This window comes from Scardinius erythrophthalmus, assembly GCF_964197995.2.
Source record: "Scardinius erythrophthalmus genome assembly, chromosome: 24".
NCBI classification, from domain to species: domain Eukaryota; kingdom Metazoa; phylum Chordata; class Actinopteri; order Cypriniformes; family Leuciscidae; genus Scardinius; species Scardinius erythrophthalmus.
Window position 1 is genome coordinate 17559918 of NC_138244.1, and position 26582 is coordinate 17586499.

At 37.0% G+C, this 26582-nt stretch overlaps 2 protein-coding genes across 2 annotated transcripts in view; both read right to left on the reverse strand.

Annotated features, from left to right (window-relative positions):
- Positions 1 to 13248: 13248 nt before the first annotated feature.
- dapk2b (death-associated protein kinase 2b) overlaps positions 13249 to 26582 on the reverse strand; it is a 40146-nt gene continuing 26812 nt past the window's right edge. Inside the window, exons 5-12 of the mRNA XM_081356289.1 lie at positions 25434 to 25563; positions 25231 to 25279; positions 25098 to 25124; positions 24193 to 24345; positions 22082 to 22127; positions 18743 to 18832; positions 16326 to 16397; positions 13249 to 16118 (exon numbers count right to left, since the gene is read on the reverse strand). Of these exons, the coding sequence (XP_081212415.1) occupies positions 15993 to 16118; positions 16326 to 16397; positions 18743 to 18832; positions 22082 to 22127; positions 24193 to 24345; positions 25098 to 25124; positions 25231 to 25279; positions 25434 to 25563 (693 nt within the window). The 3' untranslated portion in view covers positions 13249 to 15992. The remainder of the gene's footprint in view (positions 16119 to 16325; positions 16398 to 18742; positions 18833 to 22081; positions 22128 to 24192; positions 24346 to 25097; positions 25125 to 25230; positions 25280 to 25433; positions 25564 to 26582) is intronic.
- Positions 20078 to 22010, reverse strand: LOC308684925 (death-associated protein kinase 3-like). Its single transcript, XM_081356300.1, has one exon. The coding sequence runs from the start codon at positions 21188 to 21190 to the stop codon at positions 20660 to 20662; it is 531 nt and encodes a 176-aa protein (XP_081212426.1). The 5' UTR covers positions 21191 to 22010; the 3' UTR covers positions 20078 to 20659.

Below are 26582 nucleotides of genomic sequence, written 5' to 3' on the forward strand. Positions count from 1 at the left end.
ATTGTTGACTGTTAAAGGTTTTTCAATGGACAATGCTGATAACTAGACAGCAGAGTGTCTAAAATAAATGCAGAAAGTATGTTTATAAAATATTTGTAAGACATAATTTAAAGATTAATTGTAAAAAAAAAAAGTATATATCTAACTAATGAATCTAACTATATATATTTTAACGAGTCTAACTATATTTTAACATGTCTAACTATATCTCTCTATCTCTATATCTATCTGTGTTATTCTTGCATAATGCTCAGTTTTTTCATGCGATTGGTTGTATTGAAATATGTACAGTGGTAAATATTTATATATCATTACATTAGTCCATCAATGGCATGAATAAACTGAATGCTATGTGAGTCTAACAATCAAACAACATTACACCACATCTAATTTGGCAGCCCTTGTGTGCATTGTTTTCAATATGGCTTTGATATTGCACCAGGAGACAGTTGATCACAGACCTTTTTGTTTGCTAGACTCATTTCTATTCTCATATAAAAACATCTATTCAAATATCAAAGCCACCAAAGTCATTCTTAAAACAACGCTCCCAAAAAAAGGCCATCCTATGAGGCTTTTGCAAATCACGACTTGACCTTAAAAACTGAATCTATTATCTGTCAGAGAGTATTGAATATTACAGGATTGGTCTCTGGTGATTAACCGCTCTACAGTTTCTGGGAAGGAGAGAACGGGGAATGTAGAAATGCAGAATAAAACCCACATCGTCTGGAGAATAGAAAAGCAAATGTTTTTCTGGACGGTGATTCAGATGTCCTCCTCCTCGATCCCCCTTTTTTCCATTTCCCTGCTGTGCAGAAAAGCATGGTCTGCACCAATCAACCAGATGCATTGAGCAATGGCACTCTCATTTCACATCATACTGTAGGCATTGGGAAGAGGGTCCATTCTCGTTTTAAGTCCACTGAACACTTGTAAAGAGAAGTGCAAATGTTCTCGGAGCAGATTAACAAATTAAACTTCCCTTTTACTAAGAAGACTGAGTGGAAGTTACCCAACTAGCATAACCCTAACCATTCTAACTGCAAAGATGTGAAGTAAGGTCATGTAGTGGTAAACTTCTCAGTAATCTGCAAGATGAAGTATTATTTGTCCATAGTACAAAAAGTTCTACTAATAACGGCACCGAGAACACTACTTCTCAGAAAATGGCATGGTCTTATTAACTGATCATGCAATATATGTATATAACATCTTATGAGGATACATCTGTACAACCACAACATAAGTCACTTCCTCTTGGCATTAACTGAAACTCGACCTTGGAGACACTATTCAGATGACTTACAACTGCTACTATTATTTACTTCTAATATTACCTCTTACATAGACTAAATGAGTGTGTTGCTTGTTCGTTGGCAGAACAAGCTGTTTATTTCATCCTCAGAGACTTGCAACAAAGTCAAATGTAAGTATAAACATGAGTAATAGGGATGCACAATATATCGGCTGATATTACTGACATTGATATTGTGTATATAACAGCTGGTATTTAATAGGGTGCTTACTTTTAAATATTTTTACATTTTAAATGATTTAGAGTTGTTAATCTGTTAAACAAATAATTTAATAACACTTATGTGTTATTAAATATGTGAAAGTCTTTCATGCTTTCACTAACATTATAGTGACTCCTTAATTCACTCTTAAAAGTATTTCTATTTTTAGATTTCTTTTTAACTTTTTTAATACATAAAACAGTATGTTTTAATGTTATGTACTATCTGACAAAATATTTAATGGCTCTCAGTATGGACCATAATTTCAATACCTAATGGGTATATTTTTTTAAGGGATATTTCACCGCTGGAAAGATGAATGTGTATTTAAATTGGGTCATTTATGTAATAGAAATGTGAAATTATTTTAGAAGTTGGTGCCTTCTAGACTGAGAAAAGCCAGAAAATGTATTTTTGGCTCATGTGGATGAAAGACAACAACTCCCAGAATGCACTTGCTTCGCTGCCCTACGAGGCCACTCCCAAGCCACGCCCACCGGTTACAGAGGGCAGTATCGGAAGAAATGATACAACTAGGCTACTAGTTGACTCGAAACTGAAAAGACGCCGTTTTTATCGTGAGATCTAACCTTATGGGCGGGCTGAAAACATGAACTAGCTCCTCCTACTGGTTGTAGTCTCGAGCCTCTGGCCAAAAAAAGCCTCCGATGACACAAAATGACGATTTTTGCGTCATCTGAGGTTTTTTCCAGACACACAATACAGAAATCTCTCATCTCACGGGGACATGAGAGAGGGAAGCACGGCCATTCGAAAATACTACCGGGTTTCTACTGATACAAAGCTTAATGCTAATCGGTGAAGTATCGCTTTAAGGAAGTAACAAGTCCTGAGTCACATGGTTTTTTAGTTGATATATGACCAGAAAAGGAGAAAATGTGATTTTACTTTGTAGTTCTTCATATAAGTCCAAAATGTGTTAATCTAGTGGTACGATGTTTGTTCAGCAATGGAACCTGGGTTCAAATCCAGTTTTGCTGTATCAGTCTAAGTGTCTCAGTGTGAAAAGGCATGTCACATCTGAGGAAAAATATTGTCTCGCAAGCTTTATGGGGTGTTTTGTGCATGCTGAGTGCGAAAAGATTAATTTAAGGATTTTAATGAAACACCGAAATTAATTAAACGGGCACACTCCACCAGTTCTTGAAGGTTTACCATTTGTACTCCTAGGAGATTTTGGTGGACTGGTATCAAATACTAACTGAAAAAGCTAAGGACTTGGCAATTAAAATGGATCAAAACTGTAAAAGGCCACTACTGTTTGACTGTTAGGCTCAGTGGTCACAAGCTGTCGAGCCCAGTGGGAGGTGAGGAGGTCTGGTCCAGCCTAAATTAATTCATTTTCTGTCATGTGAGGGATGTGGTCTCATTCTCTTTAGCCATTTCCATCCACTGGTCTAAAGGTTGCAGCACATTTAAAGTCCAAAATACAGATATAATGTAAAGTCCTGTTCACACCAAGGATGATAACTAAAACCACATAATAACTATAAAAATTGAATAATAGTTTTAATTTTATGAGAACAGCAGAGTCCACACCACAAACGATATCCTCAGAATCACTTTCAGAGCGATGAACCATAAACAACATTGACAGTCATTCAGAATCCACCCTGCAGTGTGTGCTTGTAATAAACAGAATGTTATCTTGTGTTAGTGTGGACACTAATGTAGTTTTAGTTATCTTTTTAGTTATCATTCTTGGTGTGAACAGCTTTAGGACAGAAATCAAGATTCTCTGAACTCCAGAGAAATCAAAAGCAAAACGAGGCAAGTTCACTTGTCTTTTGTGCCTTATTTGTAGGGTCTTAAAATAGATTTTTAGGTTTTTAACAACAGCGCGGCTCATTGGCTTTTTCCACTCATCCATTTACGTAACTAAAGTTGCATTTATATTTCAGCAGGCTAGAAGGGAAAAGCTCTACTCATTCATAAGAATATGTGGAAGTCATCATTTAACATAGAGTCTGAGCCAAAAGTAACATTAAAATTGATACTCTGACTACAGAAAGACCACAGGACCTAAAGTCGAGACTCTTTTGGGTTTTCGTGCCACAGGAGGACAAGCCTAAAGCTCGTATATCAATCCACATCAAAGAAAGATGATGAAAATGAAGCAGTAGGATGGTTTGTCCATGTGTAAGTTAGTACAGATTTACTGCTATAGTGTTTTTTATGCCGCAGTAAATACATTTCGGCGGCTATTAGTTGGCAGGACTGTAAAACTCACTGCTTTCACTTTTTTTTTTTTTTACGTTGAAATTCCAGCAAAAATAATGACATATAACATTACTAAGATACAGAATTACTAGATGGATAGATTTTGGTCATTTTGCCCAACTTTAATGACTATTGAACAGTATAAGTGACCCTGTAATTGAAATTGAAGACACTGAAGTGTTTTGTAATTCAGTTCCAATTATACTAAAGCGTGCTTTGAATGTCATTTTATAAAAGAAAATACCCAGTGAACCACTTTGTTCTTTCTGAACGGCAGCCTTTCTTCACATAATAATGTCTATTTGTCTTTATATCTGTGGGGCGAGATGCATCATGCCCACACACTTAGAAAATTGCTCATTAACTTGTTAAGTAATTCAATAGGTAATTCATCCTCAACAGAAATAATGATCTCATTTGTCACAAAGGGGCCCTAAATAACTGAACCATCAGATTACAAAAATATCCACTGCCATTGTAATGATCACACCTCGCCATCAGAACATTTTCTTTTCATATGCACAGTATACCTGGCATTCTTTTAAGCCCTAAAAGAAACAAAATCAATGTGATTATTTATTTACTTAGCGAGTTACAAGGCTGACTGTTAGATTCCACATTTAAAAAAAGGCTTGATTTTCCATATAGATTTTTCACGTGTTTGATGCTTTGCATTGTGTTTTGTTTTAGGGTTAAAGGAAATGTCCGTAAACTTAAAGGTTAATATTCTGGCATATTGGTGTTGTAGTTTGCCTGGTATAAATGTATAATATGTGGACAAAAGTTTAGACTTAGCCTAAGTTAGAAAAGCTAGTTGCATGTGTTCCCATCTGTCACTGGTTGAACAAACAGTTATCTCTGCCCGAAACGCACACACTTGGTTGTTGGAGTCAGTGTTGCTGTGTTGGGCTGATTGGGATATTAAAACAAAAATCTGAGAGCCACAGACTCACAGTATTTACATTTTGAAGGAAATCAACGTACAAATGGCTTCATTGTTTTTGCAACAGAGATTGTAAAAACGAGTTTAACAGTAAAAAACCTCGCTTTCAGTAAGTATGTCAGTGTGTTTATAATGGGCTCTGATCCAAAGAAGAATCCATTGAAGTGCAAAGAAAATGAAAATAATGGCACAATAGTTTCAAAAGGGGATAATTTCTCTTTACAGACAGAAGGTCTATCAAATGCAGTCTAATTTTAAATAACTCAAATCCTCCTTTGAAAATAATTTGACTTGACTTTATTAATTTTTTACTGTTTGAGATTTGTATCTTTTCAAATTAAATTTAGAATCCAGATAAATAAACAGATAAAAGTTGATTTTGCTAAGTATTTTCATGACTTTTAAGATTTAGATTTTTAATTATAAAGTAAATGTGTTCAAAGTACCGAACGTCACCAGAGACCAATTAACAGAGCACACAACAAACAAATTATCGTCTGGGTCGTCTCAGGTCTTTAGAAAGAGCACAAAGACACAAAGTCATCTCCCAAAGAAGCCTCAGTGAGGACAGGACTGGGTCGAGAAGGCTGACTCATAGTTATTTATACCAATTTAGCTCTTTCTTCCTTGTTGGAATATCCTGATTCGACTTAAACTGCGTGTCTGGTTGGAAAAACAACAACTGTGTGTGTTTGTGCCATTGTTTCCCAACATATTTGATTATAAATGGGTCACTTATAGTTATGCCATCACTGATAAACAAGTCACAGAAACATATAGCTGCCATTAAATAATATATTTCGGGATACACTGATATCACATTTCTGGCCGATACTGTCAAGTCACCCAGACGGCAAAATAGTGTCGGCCCAGATCCGGCCCACATCTGGTATGCGTGGAATCCACATGTACCAGATGTGGCCCGGATGTGGACCAACACTATGTTGCTATCTGTGCAATCATTGCTTCCATATTATGGCACATTATTGATAAAGTCAATACTAAATTCTATACAATTTTGTCTAAATACATTAAAAATAAAACAATAAACATTTTAAATAAATCATTGTAAATGCTACAAGTGAATTCAGGCATCACAACATTATAATATACAGAATGAAAAATGGATGTTAATAATTACGTCTTAAAGAATACATTTAATAGTGTTATTACATTTGTGTTTAATAGGGAAAATTAGCACAATTAATAAACCTCATATACAGTATATATATATATATATATATATTAGTAATACAGGAAGATAAGTGACTTTGTTTATCAGTGATTTCGTTATATATTGAGCTGCTTACCTGAATCTTTGGTTTTGTTATGATCTGCAAGTTGATCCCAAACGCCATGCCAGTGATTTTGTCCTGTTGAAGGAAAGAAGTTATGTTATGAAGTGGAAAAGGAATTTTATGCATTACTCGCATATACCTCCAGCACGTTCTGTAAATGCTCCATATTCTGTTTTCATGTTTATTTTAAAAGCCTGTGTGATCGGCCAGCATCCTTACCTGTCCTGTATACTTACCCTGTTCTACTTACCACATCTCTGCCTCTGCACGGCAATAAACTGGATTCATCTTCATTGTCTCAGTGTGTATCATTACAGAACAATAGTGCACTATTGGAAGCAAACATGTTCCACTTTATAGGGTGTGTTTTGGTGTCTTCAGCACTCTGGCCCCAGATTTTCAGTCATGCCTTTAACCCAGAAAAAGGCAAAAGGCCTAATGGTCCCCCTGAGATCTAATGCCCTAGATATGCTTTCCGCCCCATTTCTGCCAGAGCAAGAACCCTGAATCAATTCTATTGAGAAACCAATGAATCGCCTTTCCAGCTGGATCAATAATTTAATCGAATGGGATTACACTGCAAAGAAATATTTAATTACTTAGTATTTTTTGTCTTGTTTGCAGTCCAAATGTCTAAAAATTCTTAAATCAAGAGGCATTTACTAAAGTAGTAAAATGCCATAAGATATTATGTCTTGCTTTTGGGGGAACAAAAAGTTTTTGCTTAAAACAAGCAAAATGATCTGCCAATGGGGGAAAAAAATAAACTTGTTTCCATTTGAACTAAGATCATTTTTCTTACCCCATTGGCAGATAATTTTGCTCGTTTTAAGCAAAAACTCACTTAATTTTGGATTTTTTCCCCCCAAGAAAACAAGACATAATATCTTATGGCATTTTACTCATCTAGTAAATGCATCTTGGTTTAAGAATTTTTAGATATTTGGACTGGAAACATAGCAGTGTAGGAAAGGAAGACAGCAGTTCCTGAGACTGACCTTCCAGACAAAATTTAATTTGATTTAATGTCCAGAGATTGTTTATCATTAAAAATAGTGAGTTTGCTGTTTTAGGCTGTATGTTTTGGGGCTAATTTATTTATTTATTGGCTAAATCCCTCTATGACATGTAAAAGGCAAACAAAACTGATCCCAGACTTGTCACAAACATTTACCCTAAATGTGGCACATTAACAGGTAGGGAACAGAGCGACCTGAGCGGACATGTCCATTAGACATCTATTCTAAGAATAGGGTATACGAGACCTGAATGAATAATGGAGAGGGCCCTCCAGAAACTCATCTCCTCAATGTCGTCATCTGACCAGAGACCCACCTAATGATCACACAGAGAGAGAGAGAGAGAGCCAAAGGATGTCATGCATGATTGATGATGAGCAGCTCCTTATCTTCATATAATTCAGCAGCACTCAACCATCTACAAATCCAATTCTGATATCAATTTCAATCTAATGAGTCAAATTTAGATGAAGATGTCGAACCCATTATTTCATATGTAAAAGGAACGGACCAGTCAAGTAATCGTACAACTAACAAATAGTTGGTTATTGATTATTTTATTTTACTTTACTTATTATTATGATTAATTTTTGGTGAAGTTTTAAAAGTGAAAATGATTTGCCTTTAACAATACACTTAAAGACAATTACCACCACACTTTACACCTGATTTTCCCATCATTTATCAACAGTCAACAAGAATTTGAGGGAGAAATCACAATCACACAGTCTTCAAGGCTAAAAAATATGGCCTGTTTTTAGAAATCTGGTTACCTTATGGCATATCATAATACATTTATGGTCTATTTAATTGGAATCGCTAATTACTAACAATCGTGAAACTGGGTCATTTAGCATTTGCCGGAACTGTCTGTTCAGTTACATCAGTGGGATTTCCATGCAATCCAAATGTAACATTTGCTTACTAGCAAGCATGCTGCCCACGTCCAGATGGCAAGAGTTTGCAGTGCAGCCAAATAAGATCTGGATGGATCACCCAAGAGTTTCCCAGAGATCCCGTATAGGCCTACACGAGCTGCTCCCCACATTCTTATAAACCCTCTATTCCAATTTATTTAGTTGTTGTCTGGCTTGAAATGATCACCTGTCAGGCACTATCCTTTAAAATGTCAACTTTCTAGAAGTACATCATGAAATAATCAAAGTAATACTAATTGTCTCGGCTAAATACTTGGTATTGGATAAGAAGAAAGTGTGAGGTATCTGTGAAATCTTATTAAACTCCTTGCATTTGTTTTCCTATGGGCAACCAGGGCCGTTTCTAGGCATAGGCAAACTAGGCGGTCGCCTAGGGCGCAAACAGCTGGGGGGCGCCAGTGAGAGCCCCCAGCACACCAAGAGATTTTTGCCCAAGCGAGTGGAAGAAAAATCCTTCTTTTTTTACATTTCCGATAATGGAGCGTATATTTGCACTAAGTGCCTGTCTTTTTAGCAAAAATACGCCCACCACTATATATCTACAGTGGCATAGGTCGTAAGGGTGTGAGGTGCCTGAAAGTAGCTTTAGATGCGTTCGACCCGAGTTCGAATCCGCCTTTTGCCGAAATCGCTCTTCTCCCTTTTCCCAACACTTGAGATGTAAAATATATAGCCTAACATAAAGGTCTCTAGCATTATATTTTGTCAACGAATTAAAATCGAAATAAGACTTTAATTAAGTAGCCTAGACATTCTGTTTGTGCTGCGTGATTTAGAGAAAAGTGCGCACTTTGCTCATGCGATCAGCATGGTGATCTGGTGTTTTTCTCCAAAATAAAAGCTCAAGGGTTTATTTCTTGCAAGTGAAGAAAAGAAGAAAACAAAAGTATTGTAATTTTCCGATACTATAGTGTAATGTAAAATATGCTTTTGAAATATTAATTTTAATTTATAAAGTAGCCTACATATTATTGGCTATATGGATTTTACGTCATAGGAATACTTATATAAATAATAAACACCAGTGAAAATGTAATGTAGACTGAGTCTGAGACTCTAAATCATGATAACTAATAAGATGTTTGAGCCCTCTTTAGTGTCCAGGTACAAGTCGATGGTTTTTCTTTGTTCAGTGTGAACAGTTCATGGGTTGAAGCTCTTAATTTTTAGCTCTCAAAGAACCAGATTGATGCATTAATTTAACCTTAAAATGTAAAAAAAAATTCTTGCGGGGGAGCATGCCCCCGAACCCCCCTAGAGGAACGGGGGGGGGGGGGGGGGTCAATATAGGAATCTTGCCTAGGGTGCCAAAAAGGCTAGAAACGGCCCTGTGGGCAACACTCGCTGAAGAAAAGACAACTAAATGGACATGGTCGTTTTTGTGCTGTTAATTTTAAATCATATGCCAATATTAAATTACCTGTGTAATACTGCTGGTACACACGACAATAATGACATTTTAAGAGTTGAACTCGTCTCTCGTGGCGAATCCTTGTAGAAACCCGCGTGTCTCGTGAGTCGTGACCTGCAACGTTTGAAAACGGCGGGAAACCTGTCAGTACTTTAATCATGCACGTCCACTTTTTGTCCAACAGAGGGAGACATTTGTAAGGTTTTCAGTGATAATCATCTTCTGGCAAAGGGATTTTTTTTTTCCACCAAGAACGAAATTAATTATTTTCTAAAATGACTCTGAGCAAATACAGCTGTGTTGTCATCGTGTGATCTTGAACTTAGCTTTAGAATGTTTTTAGCACAAATGTAGCCTAGCATTTAATATGATTTCTAATTTGTCATACAATTCTGAAACATTATCACACTACTGGCTATCCTTCAGATAATATCTTACATTGTATAGATTAAAATATAAGAAAACAGATAAATAGGCATAGACTATATGCAATGTGTTTTATAAAAATAAAATACTTTTGTCAAACCCATAAGATTTTCTGTTTGACGGGGACAACCAATAGATGGAGCTGAATATCAAACATTCTGTGTCCGAATTAATAGATTCATGGCAACGAATGGTAGATTTGCAGATAGTTATAACAAATATAATAGTTATAATAAATATAGCCTACATTGCAGTGTTCAGCAATAGTTGGGTCAAGACAAAAAAAAAATTTTAATTTGTAAAAAAAAAGAAGAAGAAGTGGAAGATTGCACCCAAGGACAATAGGATATATTTAACAACAACAACAACAACAACAACAATAATTTAAACTATACATAAATAGAAATACATAGACTACTCAAGCATCAGTTCACTGCTATATATGGGAGGTACAATGTCTAACCAGTAGGTGGCACTGTCATTGCAATTATCATAACTTCTGGTGTGTGCCGATGTTTGGGTAGCCAATGATGATCGTGACATACGTCATGTCATGAATTTCTTATAGCCTAACTGACACGTTCATCCATAGCTAGGCTTTAGGCTATATGTTTAAAATATTTGCAGAATCATTTGAATATACCCTAGTTAATCAATCTTATTCATTGCTAAATTTGACTATGCTTGAATAGGGAATATTTTTTCTTTCTTTTTTTTTTTTTTTACAATATAGCCTGAGGTTTTTGTCGAAATTCAAAGGCTCATTCAGCATGTTTGAGACTTTGAGTTATCTAAGGTCAGAAGTAGCCTAAATGACTGATGAAAATATGTAGACCTACAAGTGCTTCTGTAAACAATAACTCGTATAGCTTTTGGACTATCCTTTTGCTAAAGATATGTAATGGCCTGGGGCAACAATATATGTATGTTAACAATTCCACACAAACAATTCTTAGTCATCCACCCACGGTTTAAGCTTACAGCCACATTCCAGCAACTGCTATTCATCTTCTGTTTTAAGCAGTAACAGATAGATATCAGTTACAATGGCACCTGCAAAAACTGATCTGAGGCCAGATAATAGTTGCTTTAATGATGCTAATGGTTAAAAATACATTGGAAGCAGCAGATAAGATAAGCTAGATATGTGAAGCATTAAGCTGTCATCTGAGTTTCTGATTTCTCTCATAATTCAACAGGAATCTGATAAGTTGAAGGCCTAAAAGCAGCTTGAAATTTGTGGAAAAAGTAACAGATTTCCACAGTTATGCGGATATTTGTTGAAGAAAGACTTCTGTGGAAAAAGTATGCGTATGTGTACCAAGGGTATTCTTCAAGAATCATTGTGAAATAATAAACAAAAAATGAAAGCACACACTTGCAGTGCAGAAATGGCCACCCCAGCAGTCTTATCACATAAATAGGATAGTAAAACTCTTTCACTGATAACATGCCAGAAACGTTTCTAAAGGCTCTGAGTTACAGGTAATTCTTAAATCAAGAACTCAATCATTCGATTGAATTAAACAAAAGACACCAACCCAATAATGTGAGACATTGTTGATGTTAAAGGGGACCTTTTTTACAATATGTAATTTAAGTCTCCCCAGAAGGAAGTTTCAGCTCAAAATACTCCACAGATCATTTATTATACCATGCTGTAAATTCCTCCTGAGTAGAAGGAAAAACATGTTTTCATGCATGTATCTTTAAATGCAAATGAGCTGCTGCTCCCCGCTTTCCAGAAAAGGGCGGATCCTTTACAGCTCATGCCTTGGAGACTGATACTCTGCCAAAAACTAAAACATCTGTTTGGTTTTAATTATCATCTCCGTTGCGGTCACGCTCATGTGACACTGCAGTTCTTCATCATCATGAAAGTTTATTAACTGCATGCGTTTTAAAGCCATATCAGTCTAAACTTCGGATATATGGTTTTCTGAGCGCACACACCCAAAGCAGTTTGCAGAAAGCTGGATGTCAGAAGGAGCATCATGTGAGTAGTTCTCTTTCACGTTTTATTGCGCTTAAACTGTCAAATACACACAAGGTTATGTCAAAAACACACTAAGTTCACATAAACACCGTCAGTTATGTCTGTGAACGTAAACAGCAGTAAGTAAAGAAATCATATGTATTAGATCTGTGTATTAAAGTGACAGCAGTAATATATGCTGTAATATGCTGTTAATATGACTCAAACAACAAAAGAAAAACAGAAAATTGCTCACTGCTTTAATAAGTGAGCACAGTATCTTTAATAAGAATACATTTCTTACTGAATGCTGCTGTTAAATGCTCTGTCGAGGAGATAAACATGTGTACAGCTCACTCAGGGCGGGGTTTATGCTAATGAGTCAATCGTGGGCGGGGCCTATGCATTTGTGACATTACAAAAGCTACAATCGCAAATGGCTTGTTCTGAGACACTGCTTATGATTTATGGGGATTAAAAAAGAGGAGTGGGTGGATTTTTATCATTATAGGGTGGTTGTGCACACACCCATGACACACATTTAATTTCAAAGACCACGTAAAAGTGCATTTTGCATAACAGGTCGGCATTAATGACATTATGACAACTCTAATCTCATTGAATAGCACAATGGCTGTACATAATAATACATTACCAAAGCAAATTAGTTGGGATAAGGAAAGATTACTGAAATATGTAGGGCAATGGTCAGGAATAGAACAAACTTTGGCACACTTGGTAAAATTCAGCTCATTGTTATAAAGAAATTGGTAAAATTTAAATGAACACACACACACACGTTAAACTCAAGACCCCTTGGTTTCAGAGAGTACACTTTGCTCTGGCCAGACTGATTTAGAGGTGAGATAAAAAATGGTTCACTTCTTACAACTGATACTTTTCAAATTGCCACTGGCCTACTTCTCTAATGGCAGTTTATTTAGTTCAGATCAAGTTTTCACCACAAACTACACTGCTGTTGTGAAACTGCCAGACTGCCTGCTCGAGAGGGCACACTTTCTTACTAGCAGACTGATTGTGACACAAAAGTTTGATTACAGAATAACACAAGCCCAAAGCAGTCAGTTCACTCTGTAATGACTTTGAATTTATGTTACATGACCTTCAAAATCTTAATATAAAGGCTTTAATGTTTGAAACTGTGTAAACAAACTTAAATGGTTCCTATATGAATTTCTGTACAGGAATGCAATTCTTTTTATTATTATTGTTATTATTTAGACATTCGCAATTTATGAATCAAGCATTTAATATTTAAGAGATTATTATTAATTATAATATTATATGAACATCAGGTTATTTTTAAATTGTTTTGGAGGATGAGCAGATAGTAAAAGCAGCCGTGAACTCTGTCAGTAAGCATCCCATGATGCACCTCATGAAGATTTAATGAAATTCTTCTTAATTTCAATTTCCTGACCTTACTAGTGAATCGAAAATAATCAAACAAGCACTTCAATAAATATATTAATCATTTATTACTTCTCCTATTTGTACAAAAGGGGCATTTTTTTATTCTTAGTCAACTTTTTTCATTTCACATTGGTTGTGAACAACACAAGTAGAGTCATATCAAGAGTATAAAATAAATGGATATAAGGGAGATCATTTTTTGAGGCACATTTTACGAATATTTTCCACTTAGAGGAAAATCTGCCATTTAAACTGGTAAACAATAATGTTTAGTCCCCTAACACCACCAGTCATGTGACTGATGCACAAGAAATGATGCGATACAGGGGTACATTAACAGGGGTACATTAACATGCACTGAACATAGTCATGTTTATACACGTAAACAAAAAGATTTCAACAGGTAATGTATAAATACACACTGCAAAATGGTTTAAAATCAATTAAGGTTTAATACTCTAGCAGAATGAACAACTGTATTTCTTACAATTTTTTAAAGAATTAAATTGGAACTTTCGAGCCCACTTAGAAAATTACATTGAGATTTATAAGCCCATTGTATAGAACACATTCCTGGGAACAATAAGATATTACAACCTCTTCCTGATGGTGCTGTATGTAGAGCACAGGGCACTGCGTGCAGCCTATGACACACTTTCAGTCCTACAATCACATTCAGCCTCAAGGCACAGTGATACAATCATTAACATATGTGTAACTTTAATCTAGTTACTATACTATTAAAAAGTAAACCCATTCATTTTCCAAAACCCTTGTCCTATGTAGGGTCAAGGGAATACTGAAGCCAAAGAGCCAGACAATGGTGTAACCACAATTTTAGGTTCAAAAGATATGAATACATGTCTCATTTTTATCATTTTTATAATATCTGACCAATAGGTGGCGCAGTCCTGAAATATCTCAAGTACCATAATGTCTCAATAGCTATGTTTCCATCCAAAGTTGCGAATTTACCTTATGCACAAAATTTTAATATCGCATAAAGCACGATTTTCATCCCATGTGCTCAAGAGAACAAAATCGCCACTTCCTGGGAAATTGGCGCAAAATATCTATCATAAAAAAATGGAAGTTGCTGCAATCGGGGAAGCAACTGTGGCTCTTTTTTCCTCCATCATAAATGACTTGTGTCTCAGAGCACGTAGACGAAACGCAATAAACGCTGTCATGTTATCTTGTGTTCGGATGCCTGAAGTTTGGGAAAGCAATCATGTGAGATGTTTCTGGAAGGAAATTAAACCAAGCCATTTTGGTTTAATGGCCAGACTTTGGCTCAGGCATTTCAGAATAGGTAAACCAACATTTGAGATGCTGTGCAATGAAAATGGTCCTCTGGTTAGTCCAGAAATTCAATCACATCCACTGTTGAGGTAAAGTCACATGAGTTTTTTGTTGCGTATTGAAGGAATTATGTGTTTCCATCGTAGTTTATGCGCATGTCTTCTCATTGGATATAAAAACATATCTGCTTTAACCCAGACAGCAATAGAGTGTCCGACCCACATCTGGTATGCGTTGAATGTACCAGATGTGGCCTGGATCTGGGCCAACACTATGATGCTGTGTGGGAATTGAGTCTTTTATGCGCATTTTTAGAATTTATGTGCATCTTGTCATTTTTTTATGCAGTATCCCAAAATGCGCATAAGAATAGCTGGATGGAAACATAGCTAATGATACAGTACATACATAGTTTCATTTCACAATCCAACAGCATTGCCGATTCCTAATTGTCTTTCCCCGACAGAGGGATGGACTTTCCCATGCACCAAAAAATCAGCCCTGATTTCAATAAACATAGGTTTTTGAAATCAAAATGGCATCTGAAACATCATTATTGTCTTAAGAACTTTACAAGTCATTGTTGACCCAGGCTTGAAAATTGACCTAAATTTAAGACACTTAATAGCTAATACATTGAGTATTACACTGTTTTAAACTGGACTTCAAACCCAGTACATTTGACACTGACTTGCTTCATCAAATGCATATTTTAAAAATTTTGCATACAAAAAAAAAAGGTCCAATAGTGTAGAGATATATGAAGCACAGCCCACACAGAAGTCACTTTCAATAAGTTTTCTGTTGGTCATCGTGGTAAATTTGTGTGCCCAACTTGAACCCACTGTGAAATCTGTGTGGGGAGATTTTTCATAAATATGCGCAATTCCTGATTCGCAATCTCCCACGAAAATCTGCAGAATAATGTAAGGTGACCACACCTTGAGACAACAATCTGCACAGTAAAATGATAAAAATAACACATACTATCAACAAATTTCATACAGAATAAATGAAGTTGGCTATATCAATCATGCACCATTGAAATGACGTTCAATAAAGGAATGCAAAAATTTGTGGCACATATTAAGACGGACAAGGCTCAAGGCAAAGTGGCATGTGTGACGTTGAACATCTCTAATATGTATTTCGACATTGTAAACTAAATAAAGTAAACTTTACATACAAACTTGTAATACATCCAGTAAAGTCTTCCCTATCCCATTATGTACAGTACATAAATACATTTATACACGGCTTCAAAACATGAACATTCTATATTTGCCACAACTGCTCTTGTTGCATCATGTTTATAGATGTGGTGACAAATCTCTATGAAGTCAAACAAACCAAATACAAACCCTTTCTAAAAACAATCCAACCTGTGTGCGTTTGGAAAAGGCACACGAGCTGCTGGTTCAACTCAAAACCTGAGTGCGGCTGAGACGCTTGTATTGTGGTCGGTCGTAGGAGCAGCAAGGAGTTTCAGGAGGTGCTACTTCTCTTCCTGGTTCGGGGTTTCCTCTGCATTACCTCCTCCTCTTGGTCGCTCTCACACTCTCTTTCGAACATGGCCACCGTGCGCCCTACGTAGCCCATCTTGGGTTTGTCCTGTAAACCCAGACAAAGATAATATGCATTCGTAAAACGGTATTCGACAGATCCCAACGTGACAGAATATGTGATCTTGGGAAGGGTCGCTCTTGTGATTTAACAGGTCATATTATTACCTGGAGACTGCTGGACCTACTGGAACCAGACAATTATCTTTATTGGAAATGTTTAACATAGTATAATTGAGCCAGGCTCATGTAATACCTGTGGTTTGGGCTGACCTTTCTTCATCATGCGTGTCAAGTGGTTGCAGAGGGCCACGATTCTGAAAGAAAGCTATTGGAGAACAGGAAGAAAATTTAATTAAATTTTAGACTAAACACTATAGTTCAAAAGTTTGGGGTCAGTAAAGTAAAGATTTCTAATCCAAATAAATGCTGTTCTTTTAAACTTTCAAATTTAACGAATCCTGGAAAACAGTTTTCACAAAGATATTAAGCAGCACAACTGTTTTCAACACTTTTTGTGCATCAAATCAGCTTATTAGAATGATTTAAGTAAGGTCCTTGTGACACTGGAGACTGAAGTAATGATGCTGAAAGTTCAGCTTTACCATCACTGGAAAAATAGAAAACAGATATTTTAAATTTAAATGAAATATTTCACAATATTACTGTTTGTACTGTATTTTTGATCAAATAAATGCAGCTTTGGTCAGCAGAAGAGACTTTTTTCAAAAACATTAAAAAAAAATGCATAAAAAGGTATTGGGCCCTATCTTGCACCTTGCAATTGCCTTTGTACACCGACGCATGTATCATTCATATTCTGCACCCGCGCAAAGCGCGCTTTTCCCTCCACAGAAGCATGTCGCTAAACTAGGGAATGAACTTGCGCTCCCTGGGCGGTTCAGCGCAAAAAAGGAGGCGTGTTCCAGCGTTCCTTCATGCTATTTTGCAGGTTTAGAAAACATTGTGCCACTAACCAGGAAAAAATAGTTTAAAGTCAGTGGCGCGTTGCGCATGTTATTCATATGCTATTTTAAGGGCGCATGCTTGGCCATAATCAATGTCGCGTGTGCACAACACACATACACTTTGATTCTCTCATCTACACAGAAGCAGCAGTTTTCATTTTTGCAAATCATACATTATTACGATAGATAGATAGATAGATAGATAGATAGATAGATAGATAGATAGATAGATAGATAGATAGATAGATAGATAGATAGATAGATAGATAGATAGATAGATAGATAGACAATTTATTATAAAAGCATACATCTAGCTTACACATTTACCCAAATTATCATACATTTTTTTAACCGAAGTTAATTTGGGTGGGTTTCTCCATCCCCAACGTCCCTGACGAGAGAATTGCTCTCCTCGGCTGTGAACCGCTCCTGGCGCGCGCCTGGCAAATCCGCCGTTATAATAGGAATCCGCTTTAGAACAAGCGCGTCTGCTCTTAAAGTGAATGTGAGATGATGCTCTGATTGGTTTATTTCACGGTACGCCCAAACCACACCTATGAATAATGAAGCTACTTCAGACCAAGTCATTTATCCCGCCGGGAAAATAGCAACAGCGCCAAGACCCGCCCACAAAGTTACTTGCGCTTTGACACTTGCGTTTCAGATCGTTAAAATAGGGCCCATAATGTTTTAATTAGCAAGCCTGTCACCACCTCGATGATAGATGGAAAAGACCATTTACAGCCAATACAGGCAATTTACCATAGGAAATAGATGGTTTTTGAAGCTTTTTACGCTTGTTATCGAGGTTGAGCCAAAAACCTAGGAGTAGTTTGCAAAAGTTGTTTTTTAAATAATCTCCAATATTTAACGAGCGATTTGATTGACATTGGCGGTCCTAGAGGCAAAGTTGCTGAGAATGAGAAGTTCTACTATGCGGTATGAATTTCATGGGTGTGTGCAAAAAATCGTGTGGTATACAATCCTTTACGCACGTGAAAAACACGAAGGCACACCCCGGTGGCCGATTTCTTTCAAATTTCACACAGGCCTCTAGGGCCGTGAGTCAAACAGGCCCAGCGGGTTTCGTTTCGATCGGCCTCCGTTTACCTTGTCTTATAGCTGCTCTAACTTCATTGGCCGCCGCTGGCTGTGTTTTTCAAGATACACGAATGTCCTCAAAGTCAGTCTTAGCACCTTGGACGAAGACACTGCATACCAATTTTCAAGTCAATCAGATTTAGGGTTGTGTAGTTGTAGCCATTTTTATGTTTTTTTTCCATGTTATAGCACCACCAAGTGGCCAGTCGCTGTATACTTTTTCACACGACAACAGAATGAGCTCTTACATATGTGCGCCGAGTTTGGTGAAAACATCTCATTCCGTTCACGAGTTATAGCCAATTTAGTAAAAGTGGCTCCTCCCACTTCGAAAATTATGAGCGATTTTGTACTTTTCACCCCTGTGTCTATACAGGTGGAGCTGTGGGAAGGTGGAGGGTTTTTAAAAGCATGCTGCAACTGCTACACCAAATGCTGGCCAAGTATTTGAAGGTCGAGCAGCGAGCTCATTGGCAACTGATACAGCAGAAACCAATCAGCTGTCCCAACAGGGTTGAACAGAAAGTGCAGAGACATACAGTATATAAAATGTATTGGGAAAACATACAGCATTTCCAGATCTAAAACTATGTAAAACTCCTACCTGCCACCTCCTCCGAACATATTGTCTCCTGAAGTTCTCAATGTTCACCACAGATTGTCGTCGCACCAGGGCTTGTCGGGGGTTTATGGGCTAAAGGAAAGACAATCACATTGTCGTTACCATTCAATATACTGTAAGTCTTTGGATTTCCCTATTTTATCAACTACCAGGTGAAACATCTCAAGTCAGGCTGCCTCTCCACGCAATTTGGCGTATCACTCATGTCTGTAGCACAAACTGTTACAGAAGTTCACTATTTTGGGTTAGGGCTTTGTTCAAATTGCTAGCCCAAAGTTTGAGCAATGGTAAAAGTGATGCCTTAGCAATTGCACATGACTGCACAAGTTCCAAGAAGTACACACCCCTGAGGGACTGAATACACTTCATCTCCCTCTATCCCACAATGCACCATGGCCAGCTGAAGGACTAATGATCAGTGTGAGGTATTTAATCATCATTCCAGTGCTTTATTCAGTGTAGAAAGAAATTACATCTGTCATGACATGCTGAAGAAAACATCCATGTGCTGACATTCACAAATCAATGCACATCACATATTATATTGAATTAAATTAAAGTAGAAAGCAATAGGAATATACAATAAATTACATGTGCAAGAAAGAAAAGTCAGTTTAAATGTAAAATTAAAACTGGCAATGAGCATGTAACGTTTCTGAAAGTACTTCAAATAGGTGCATTTACAAATAAATTAGAGAACTTAAAACTACTTATAAGAGAGAGAAAAACAAAGCAAGTCATTTTTTTTGGCCAAAATCAAAAGTATGGCCCCTGTAAACAACAGAAAAACAACCCATGCATAAAGATGACAAAAGGAATGAAATCATAAAGGCTGACATGATCAGTATTGGACCATAAATAAAAATTAAAAAAACTTTAATACTGACAAAAACAACCATATTGGGGAATATGTTAAATTCAAAAGTATGCTCTCGAATGATGTAGGGTACCAACATGTGTATAACTTATATATATATATATATATATATATATATATATATATATATATATATATATATATATATATATATATATATATATATATTCTCAAGTAAACAGCAACGTTTATGCTAAACTGACTTTAAAATTGAGTGTTTTGCATGAAAACTGTTTTGTTGAGATAATGATCTTTAATTGTTAGTTTAAGTCTTCTGATATAAACCTTGCCAAGCCTGGCTCATGAATAATAATAAGGTGACAATATTCGGTACGTTATTCGAACTGGGAACTTGATGCTTGCTCATCCATTTCACTGCCAAACCTTATTTTGCTTGGTCTTAAAGTACTTTGTTTTTTCATTTTCTTTCTTTTCACAAAAACTAAACACTTGAAATATAATTATATTCCAAAAAGTGCAGGATAGGTTAGGAATTTCATAAAGTGGATAATATATGCAATCCAGAATAATAAAAGGTTGCTACACCCTGATCCTTAGGCGTTTTAAACCGTATTAGCCTAGATCATGAATATTAAATAGGTCACAAAGGTCGTTCACCCAAAAATATATATTCTGTCATATTTACTTAACCTCATGTCATTTAAAATCTGTATGACTTTCTTTCTTCTGTGGAATACATAAAAATATATTTTGACGACTGTTGGTAGCCAAGCATTTTTGGTAACCATTGACTTTCATTGTATGGACAAAAAAACCTAAGACATTTCTCAAAATATCTTCTTTTGTGTTCCACCCGAGAAAGTCATACTGGTTTGGAACAACATGAGGGTGAGTAAATCATGACAAAATTTGATTTTTAAAATATTACTATTGGCCAAAATGTGTGGGGACAAAATTATACATTTCTTTCACAGTGGTTGCGACTCCACCATCTACACCACTGACTACACATCCTGCAACTCTCCTAATCCCAGTGTATTACAACTGCAGTCTAATCTCTTTTAGCTAGACTCAGAGATGTCGGGTTGTGCTCGAGGACATAGTTCGCCCCCACAAGCCCTGCTCAACAGCTCCTTCAGGGCCTTGTTCACCTCATTGTTCAGTGCTGAGTTCGAACCCAAGCCCCTGTTCCCTGCCTCTCCGTTTAGTGAACCCATAACCTCCTGCAACCAGCGTAGTTCTGCGTTCAGCTCCTGTCTGAGGGAGCTCAGGTGCTCTTCTCTAGTCAGGTATCGTCTATCAATGCTGGCTAAGTTGCCATCGGTTGTCCTCAAGTCATCCTGGAGGCCTTTCTTCAACGCCTCCACTTTGCGAAACTCATAGCGCACCTGCGAGATCTCCTGCCGGATGGTCTCACTTTCCTCTTTATACCAAGTTTCCTTTTCGCTGTAGATGGAAAGAAGAGCCTCAATGTCGTCCTGAAGGGATTCACGCTTCTGAGCCACATTCTCGAGACCCATTTCCACCAACGAGATGTCCTCCAGAACGTTGGCGAAACGCTCAAAGTTGACATAGGTGTTGTTGGGTGGCATGCTGGAGTGGGATTGAATGGTGTACTCTTTCAGGCGTTTGGTCTTCAGCTGCTGTGATTCCACTTTCTCTTGCGCCTCTAGGGTGGCGCTGCTGTCCACAGGCTGTTCGTGGGTCTTCGCATAGAGAAATTAGGAGGAAGAATGAGTAAGAAACTAGTTTGCTTTTTCACCAGGGAGTCAAAGCACTCAACTCACGCACAGGTAAACACCAGACCCAGGCAGGAAGGAGGATCTTGGATCAAAGGGATGGTGGTGTTAGGATGACGAGAACAGGATGGTACACACTGGATTGAGTCGTCTCTACAGTCCAATCATTGATTAGAAGAATTCATCGACATGCGATTGCTTCCATGATGAAGACTTGCATGCATACGTGCATCTAGTAGTTGGCCAACAAGGTAATACCAGAATACCTGGATAGTTCTCCCAAAAATGAAAATTCAAGCATCATTTACTCACCCTCGTGTCGTTCCAAGTTTTTTTAAAGGATTTTTTATGGACAAAACAAAGATTGAGACATTTTTCAAAATATCTTCTTTTGAATTCAAATACAAAAGAAAGTAAGCCAAACTGGTTTGGAACAGCATGAGTGTGAGTAAATGATGACAGAATGTTCATTATTGGTTGAACTATCACTTAAATTGCACAATTCAGAGCGTGGCATATGTGATAAAGCACGTTTACAGGTTTGCACAGGTAGCACGTTTACAGGAAGTTTGTCATATGTATCGTTGTTAATGATGTGCGTACAACCAAGGTCAGTTCACTCTAAACATCAGAGCAAAGTTCAACACTCGCATATGTGATAATGCCAGTAAGAAGCTCTCATTTCACATAAGCTGCACAAGCGTAGATAAATAATAGATATGCTTTCAATTTTCAAGTTATTACCTTAATCCAGGGGTGGTTGAGTGCGTCTTGTATCTTAAGCCTCTTTCTGCAAAGAAAACAAAGACAAAGAAAACTGAAGGTAAACGCAAAAGAACAACTTAAAGAGAGAAAAAAGAAAAGAAGTCAAGTCAAATCAAGTTAAACACAACCATAGTAGATCCAAAGTGCTTTACAATACAATAAAAATCTGAATTTAAGAGAAAAAAGGAGTAGAAAAAAGAGAAATGGAGATAAAAATCAAGAATCAAAATCAATCAAAATATATACATACATACATAACGTAGAACACCAGCTGTTTAAGTAACAACCTATACAATCATGCAAAAAATCATGGAGTCTATTTTGATCCTCTTCTCCAATTTAACAAGCCAATAGCTTCTTTCAACTCAGAACTGTAGCAAAAGTGAAACACTTTCTTTCTAGGAAAGACCTTGACTTTGATTTGAATTGTGATTCATGCACCAATTTCCTCTCGATTGGATTACTGTAACTCTCTGTACGCTGACCTACCTCAATCTATACTGTCTCGGTTACAGATGGTTCAAAATTCAGCAGCCAGATTGTTAACAGGAACCAAGAAAAGGGATCATATCTCCCCTGTGCTTGCCTCATTGCATTGGCTACCAATGGAATTTAGAGCCGACTTAAAGATCCTTCTTTTCACATACAAGGCACTGCACAATTCGGCCCCGGATTATATTTGTGATCTTATTATAGGCTATACACAGCCTCTAGGTCACTAAGATCTTGTGATCAGTTACTTTTATCGGTCCCACATTCTCGTTGTGAAAGAAAAGGTGATCGAGCTTTCTCTGTAGTTGCCCCAAAGCTCTGGAACAGTCTACCTTTGAACATCAGGGCCTCTCCATCTCTGGATGCTTTTAAATCCAGTTTAAAGACTTATTTTTATTCTCTAGCATTCGAGAGATGCTGTGTACAGTGTGTATTTTAAGGAACCTAACTGTGTTTTAATGGAGTTGTTGGTAGCAGCAGGACCTAGTAAAAGCATTTCGGTTTTGTTTTCATTCAGTTGCAGTGAGTTATGTGTCATCCAGGTCTTGACTTCATTGAGGCATGCGAAGAGATGATCTAATGAAAAGTAATTTCCTGGTTTGATTGGAAGATATAGTTGGAGGTCGTCAGCGTAACAATGATAATTTATGTTATGTGTCTGGAATATTGAGCCTAGAGGAAGCAGGTAGAGGGAAAACAAAAGAGGGTCAAGAATAGATCCCTGTGGAACACCACAATGGATAGGCGCAGAAGGTGAAGTAAATGACCCGATATTTACAGAAAATGTCCTCCCCTTTAAGTATGACGCGAACCATTGTAAAGCTAGGCCCTGGACTCCAACAACAGACTCAAGTCATTTCAAGTGGAGTTGAAAGTTTCAACCAGTTGTTCAGTGTTCATACAGAATGACAAAGAGACATTAGAATTTGAAAGGAAAATGACATAAGAATTCAAGAGCAGTAGTAGCATGAAAGGCACAAAAGTAATGTACAGGCTGAGAAGGGATAGGCTGATCATATGAAATAACAGGCTCAAACATGATCAGAAGTGCCAGCATCAAATACTTCACAGATAAGTACAGAGAAACCACGAGACAAAACAAGATCCAGTGTATGGCCTAAATTATGTGTAGGGCTGGAGTCCAACTGTACAAAATTAAGTCCATAAGGCTTAAAAAGAAGGTAGAAACTTCACTTTGACTCATAGTAAGTCTACTTAGCTGTAGTAAACACTAGATCTGTAGGATACCACCATAGAATATTATACAGAACTGGTATGAGGCATCATTATCATTAGCCTGACAGTAATGAAAATTAGAAGCTCAAACTTGTCTAAACACTATAAATGACAAATAATCTGTCAAAATTAGCATGTTAATGCATTTTATATAGATTTCTTTTTTTGTACTTGTGAGTCTAGTAAAACACTGTTGCATAAATATATTCAAAGAAAAACTTAACTACAAAAATATTAGATTTAATCACAAAAACAGCCCTTCTAAAAAAAAGAAAAAACAATTCTCCAAAAAAGCCCCAAAGTCACACTGAAGCCTTTACTGTTGTTTCTCTTTATGGCTGAATCGTGTTTTGAACTCTCACCTTGTATCTTTCACCAGCAGCTCTTTGATGAAGCTTTTGGCCAGTTCACTTGTGTTGCCGAAGAACTCCTCATCAAATTCAAAGTTAACAGCTGATATGTTTGCAAGAGTTTCCTGTTTGGAGTCGCCCAGGAATGGCGAAGCCCCGCTTAATCTGAAAAAGAAAGACAAATGCTTGACCTATGTACAAGCACATTCGAAAATTCCTGTTAATTAATTCCTGAAACTGATCCGACAGTGGAATCCAAACACATGCAGGAGTTTACGCATCAGACAGCTGTTAAGTGCTGTAATTATGTTCACAATGGTGATGGGTGGAACAGTTTGGGTGTCGCTGTCTGATGGCCCAAGGCTCAACCTGCCATTCATTATTCCCTTTTCTGGTATATCGATATATTTGTTTACCTCTATCATTCTCAATCAATATGAGCTTGTGAACGGTTAATTCTATGAGCTTGTGAACTGTGAATACAGCTTTGCCATCACAGGAATAAATTATATTTTAAAATATAATTCGATATTGTTTGTTCTCCTATATAAAAATTTAGCATGATCTAAATTTATAATACAAAATATATATTTTTTTAATTCTATAAAATTATTGTTAGATTTGTTAATCTAAACAAAAATTCCCAACAAACTGAGTATAAACTGGTATACTGGGTGCGTTCAGATATTAATCCGATCATGTTCACAACTCACATGGGCATGGGTGTAACATTAAGGGTGTTATAGTTTGATATGTGAAAGGCCCATTATGAGAACCTCTCATTCATTATTCATTGGTGTGGTTCATCAATACATCTGTTTAGCATGTGACCTGTTAATTCCATGTGTATGGAACTCCATGGAATCTGTCTATCATTCTGTGGAATGTCTAGATGTCATTCTTCCATTCATACTCACAGGATGTATGTGATGACTCCGATGGTCCTGGAGGAAACAGAGGGACGGAAGAGAGCACATGGTTAAGCCATAGCCAAGCTTTGACGCTTGCAGTTTGTAAAGAACAAAGCGTGATCTGCTAAAAAGTTCTCACCACATGTCGGCCTCTAATCCCAGCTGCTCATAGTTGACTATCTCTGGAGCTGAAAATAAACCACGTTAGAGGCATTAGCTACATTTGATTCAAAACAACAATGTAAGATGTCCAAAGATGGTAGAGAATTTCAGAAGCATCTGTGTCATCCAAGACAATGAATCACTCATTTAGCATTTTACATCATGAACTTTTGAACTTACCAACAAATTCTGGAGTCCCAAAAATGTTTTTGAACTCTACTCCGTCTTTGATCCTATGCGCCAAACCGAAGTCGATAAGCTTGATCCGCGGCAGTTGGATGTTGTTATCCAGCAGCATGATGTTCTCAGGCTGAAAAACAATTAAATTACCCTTTAAAACCATAAACAGTCACCCAAACAGTCAAAAACATCAATCAATTGGCAGCTATGTTTCCATTGACATTATGGGGGTCACTGTCTGACCGTACAATGCTGAACCTGTCATTCATTATTCAGTTTGTTCTACTATATTATAATTTGACATGATCAATACTTCTTAATAAAGAAGTTAAGGGAAAAAAATCATCTCAATTTTAAAATCAAGTGGGAAACATTTGTCTTCAGTTCTACAGTATATAGTGAAAATGAAAGAGAGAAAAAATTGAATAGAAAAAAGTGAAACTGGAAAATCTTGAGTTCACAAAGCACATTATAGCCTGATAGCTAATATTGAAGATGAGTCTTGCTAACCTTTCTAAGCCTGGCAGAAAATACAGGCTAGTTTAGTGAACCATGTTTTTGTATCATTCAAACAACAGTGGAGATACACAAGCTTTCCATTTTCAAGTCCATAAATGGTATTTGTCGTGTGTTTACGGCTAATCAGTGTTAACCTCCACCTCAGCAGTTTGCATGCTGATGAAGTGGCTGAATGTTTCATGTAATTCTGAGGGACGTTGCGTGGGACTCAACACCTGTTATGTTCCTGTATTAATGCCTCTACGCACCCAAGAGGTGAAAAGAGGCATCCAGCTGACTTCAAGTGCGGAGGAGGACGCACACTATGTTCCCTCAGGAATTGTGCCATGTTTAGGATGTGCAAGTAGGGATATTTGCTTCCTTGTCAATGTAAAAATAAAGTAATCTTAAATCTTTGAATTTGGCTGCTAGCTAAAATAGCTATTTTTAATAATAATTTTACGTGAGCATGGCACAAGTCTTTGTTTACATACCAGTTAGAATGTGTTGTTTTGAGCGAGAACTTAAGTCATGCCAAGCTAATATCTTTTTGATTGGGATTCTTTGGGAGTTAAGCTAAGCTAAGCTAATATACAGTGACCTAATTAGTCTCTGGCTACTTCCTAGTTATCTGAATTAAGCTGTTAGCTA

Coding starts and splice junctions, on each gene's coding strand:
- LOC308684925 (XM_081356300.1), bottom strand. CDS start 21,190: ATGCCACCCAACAACACCTATGTCAACTTTGAGCGTTTCGCCAACGTT.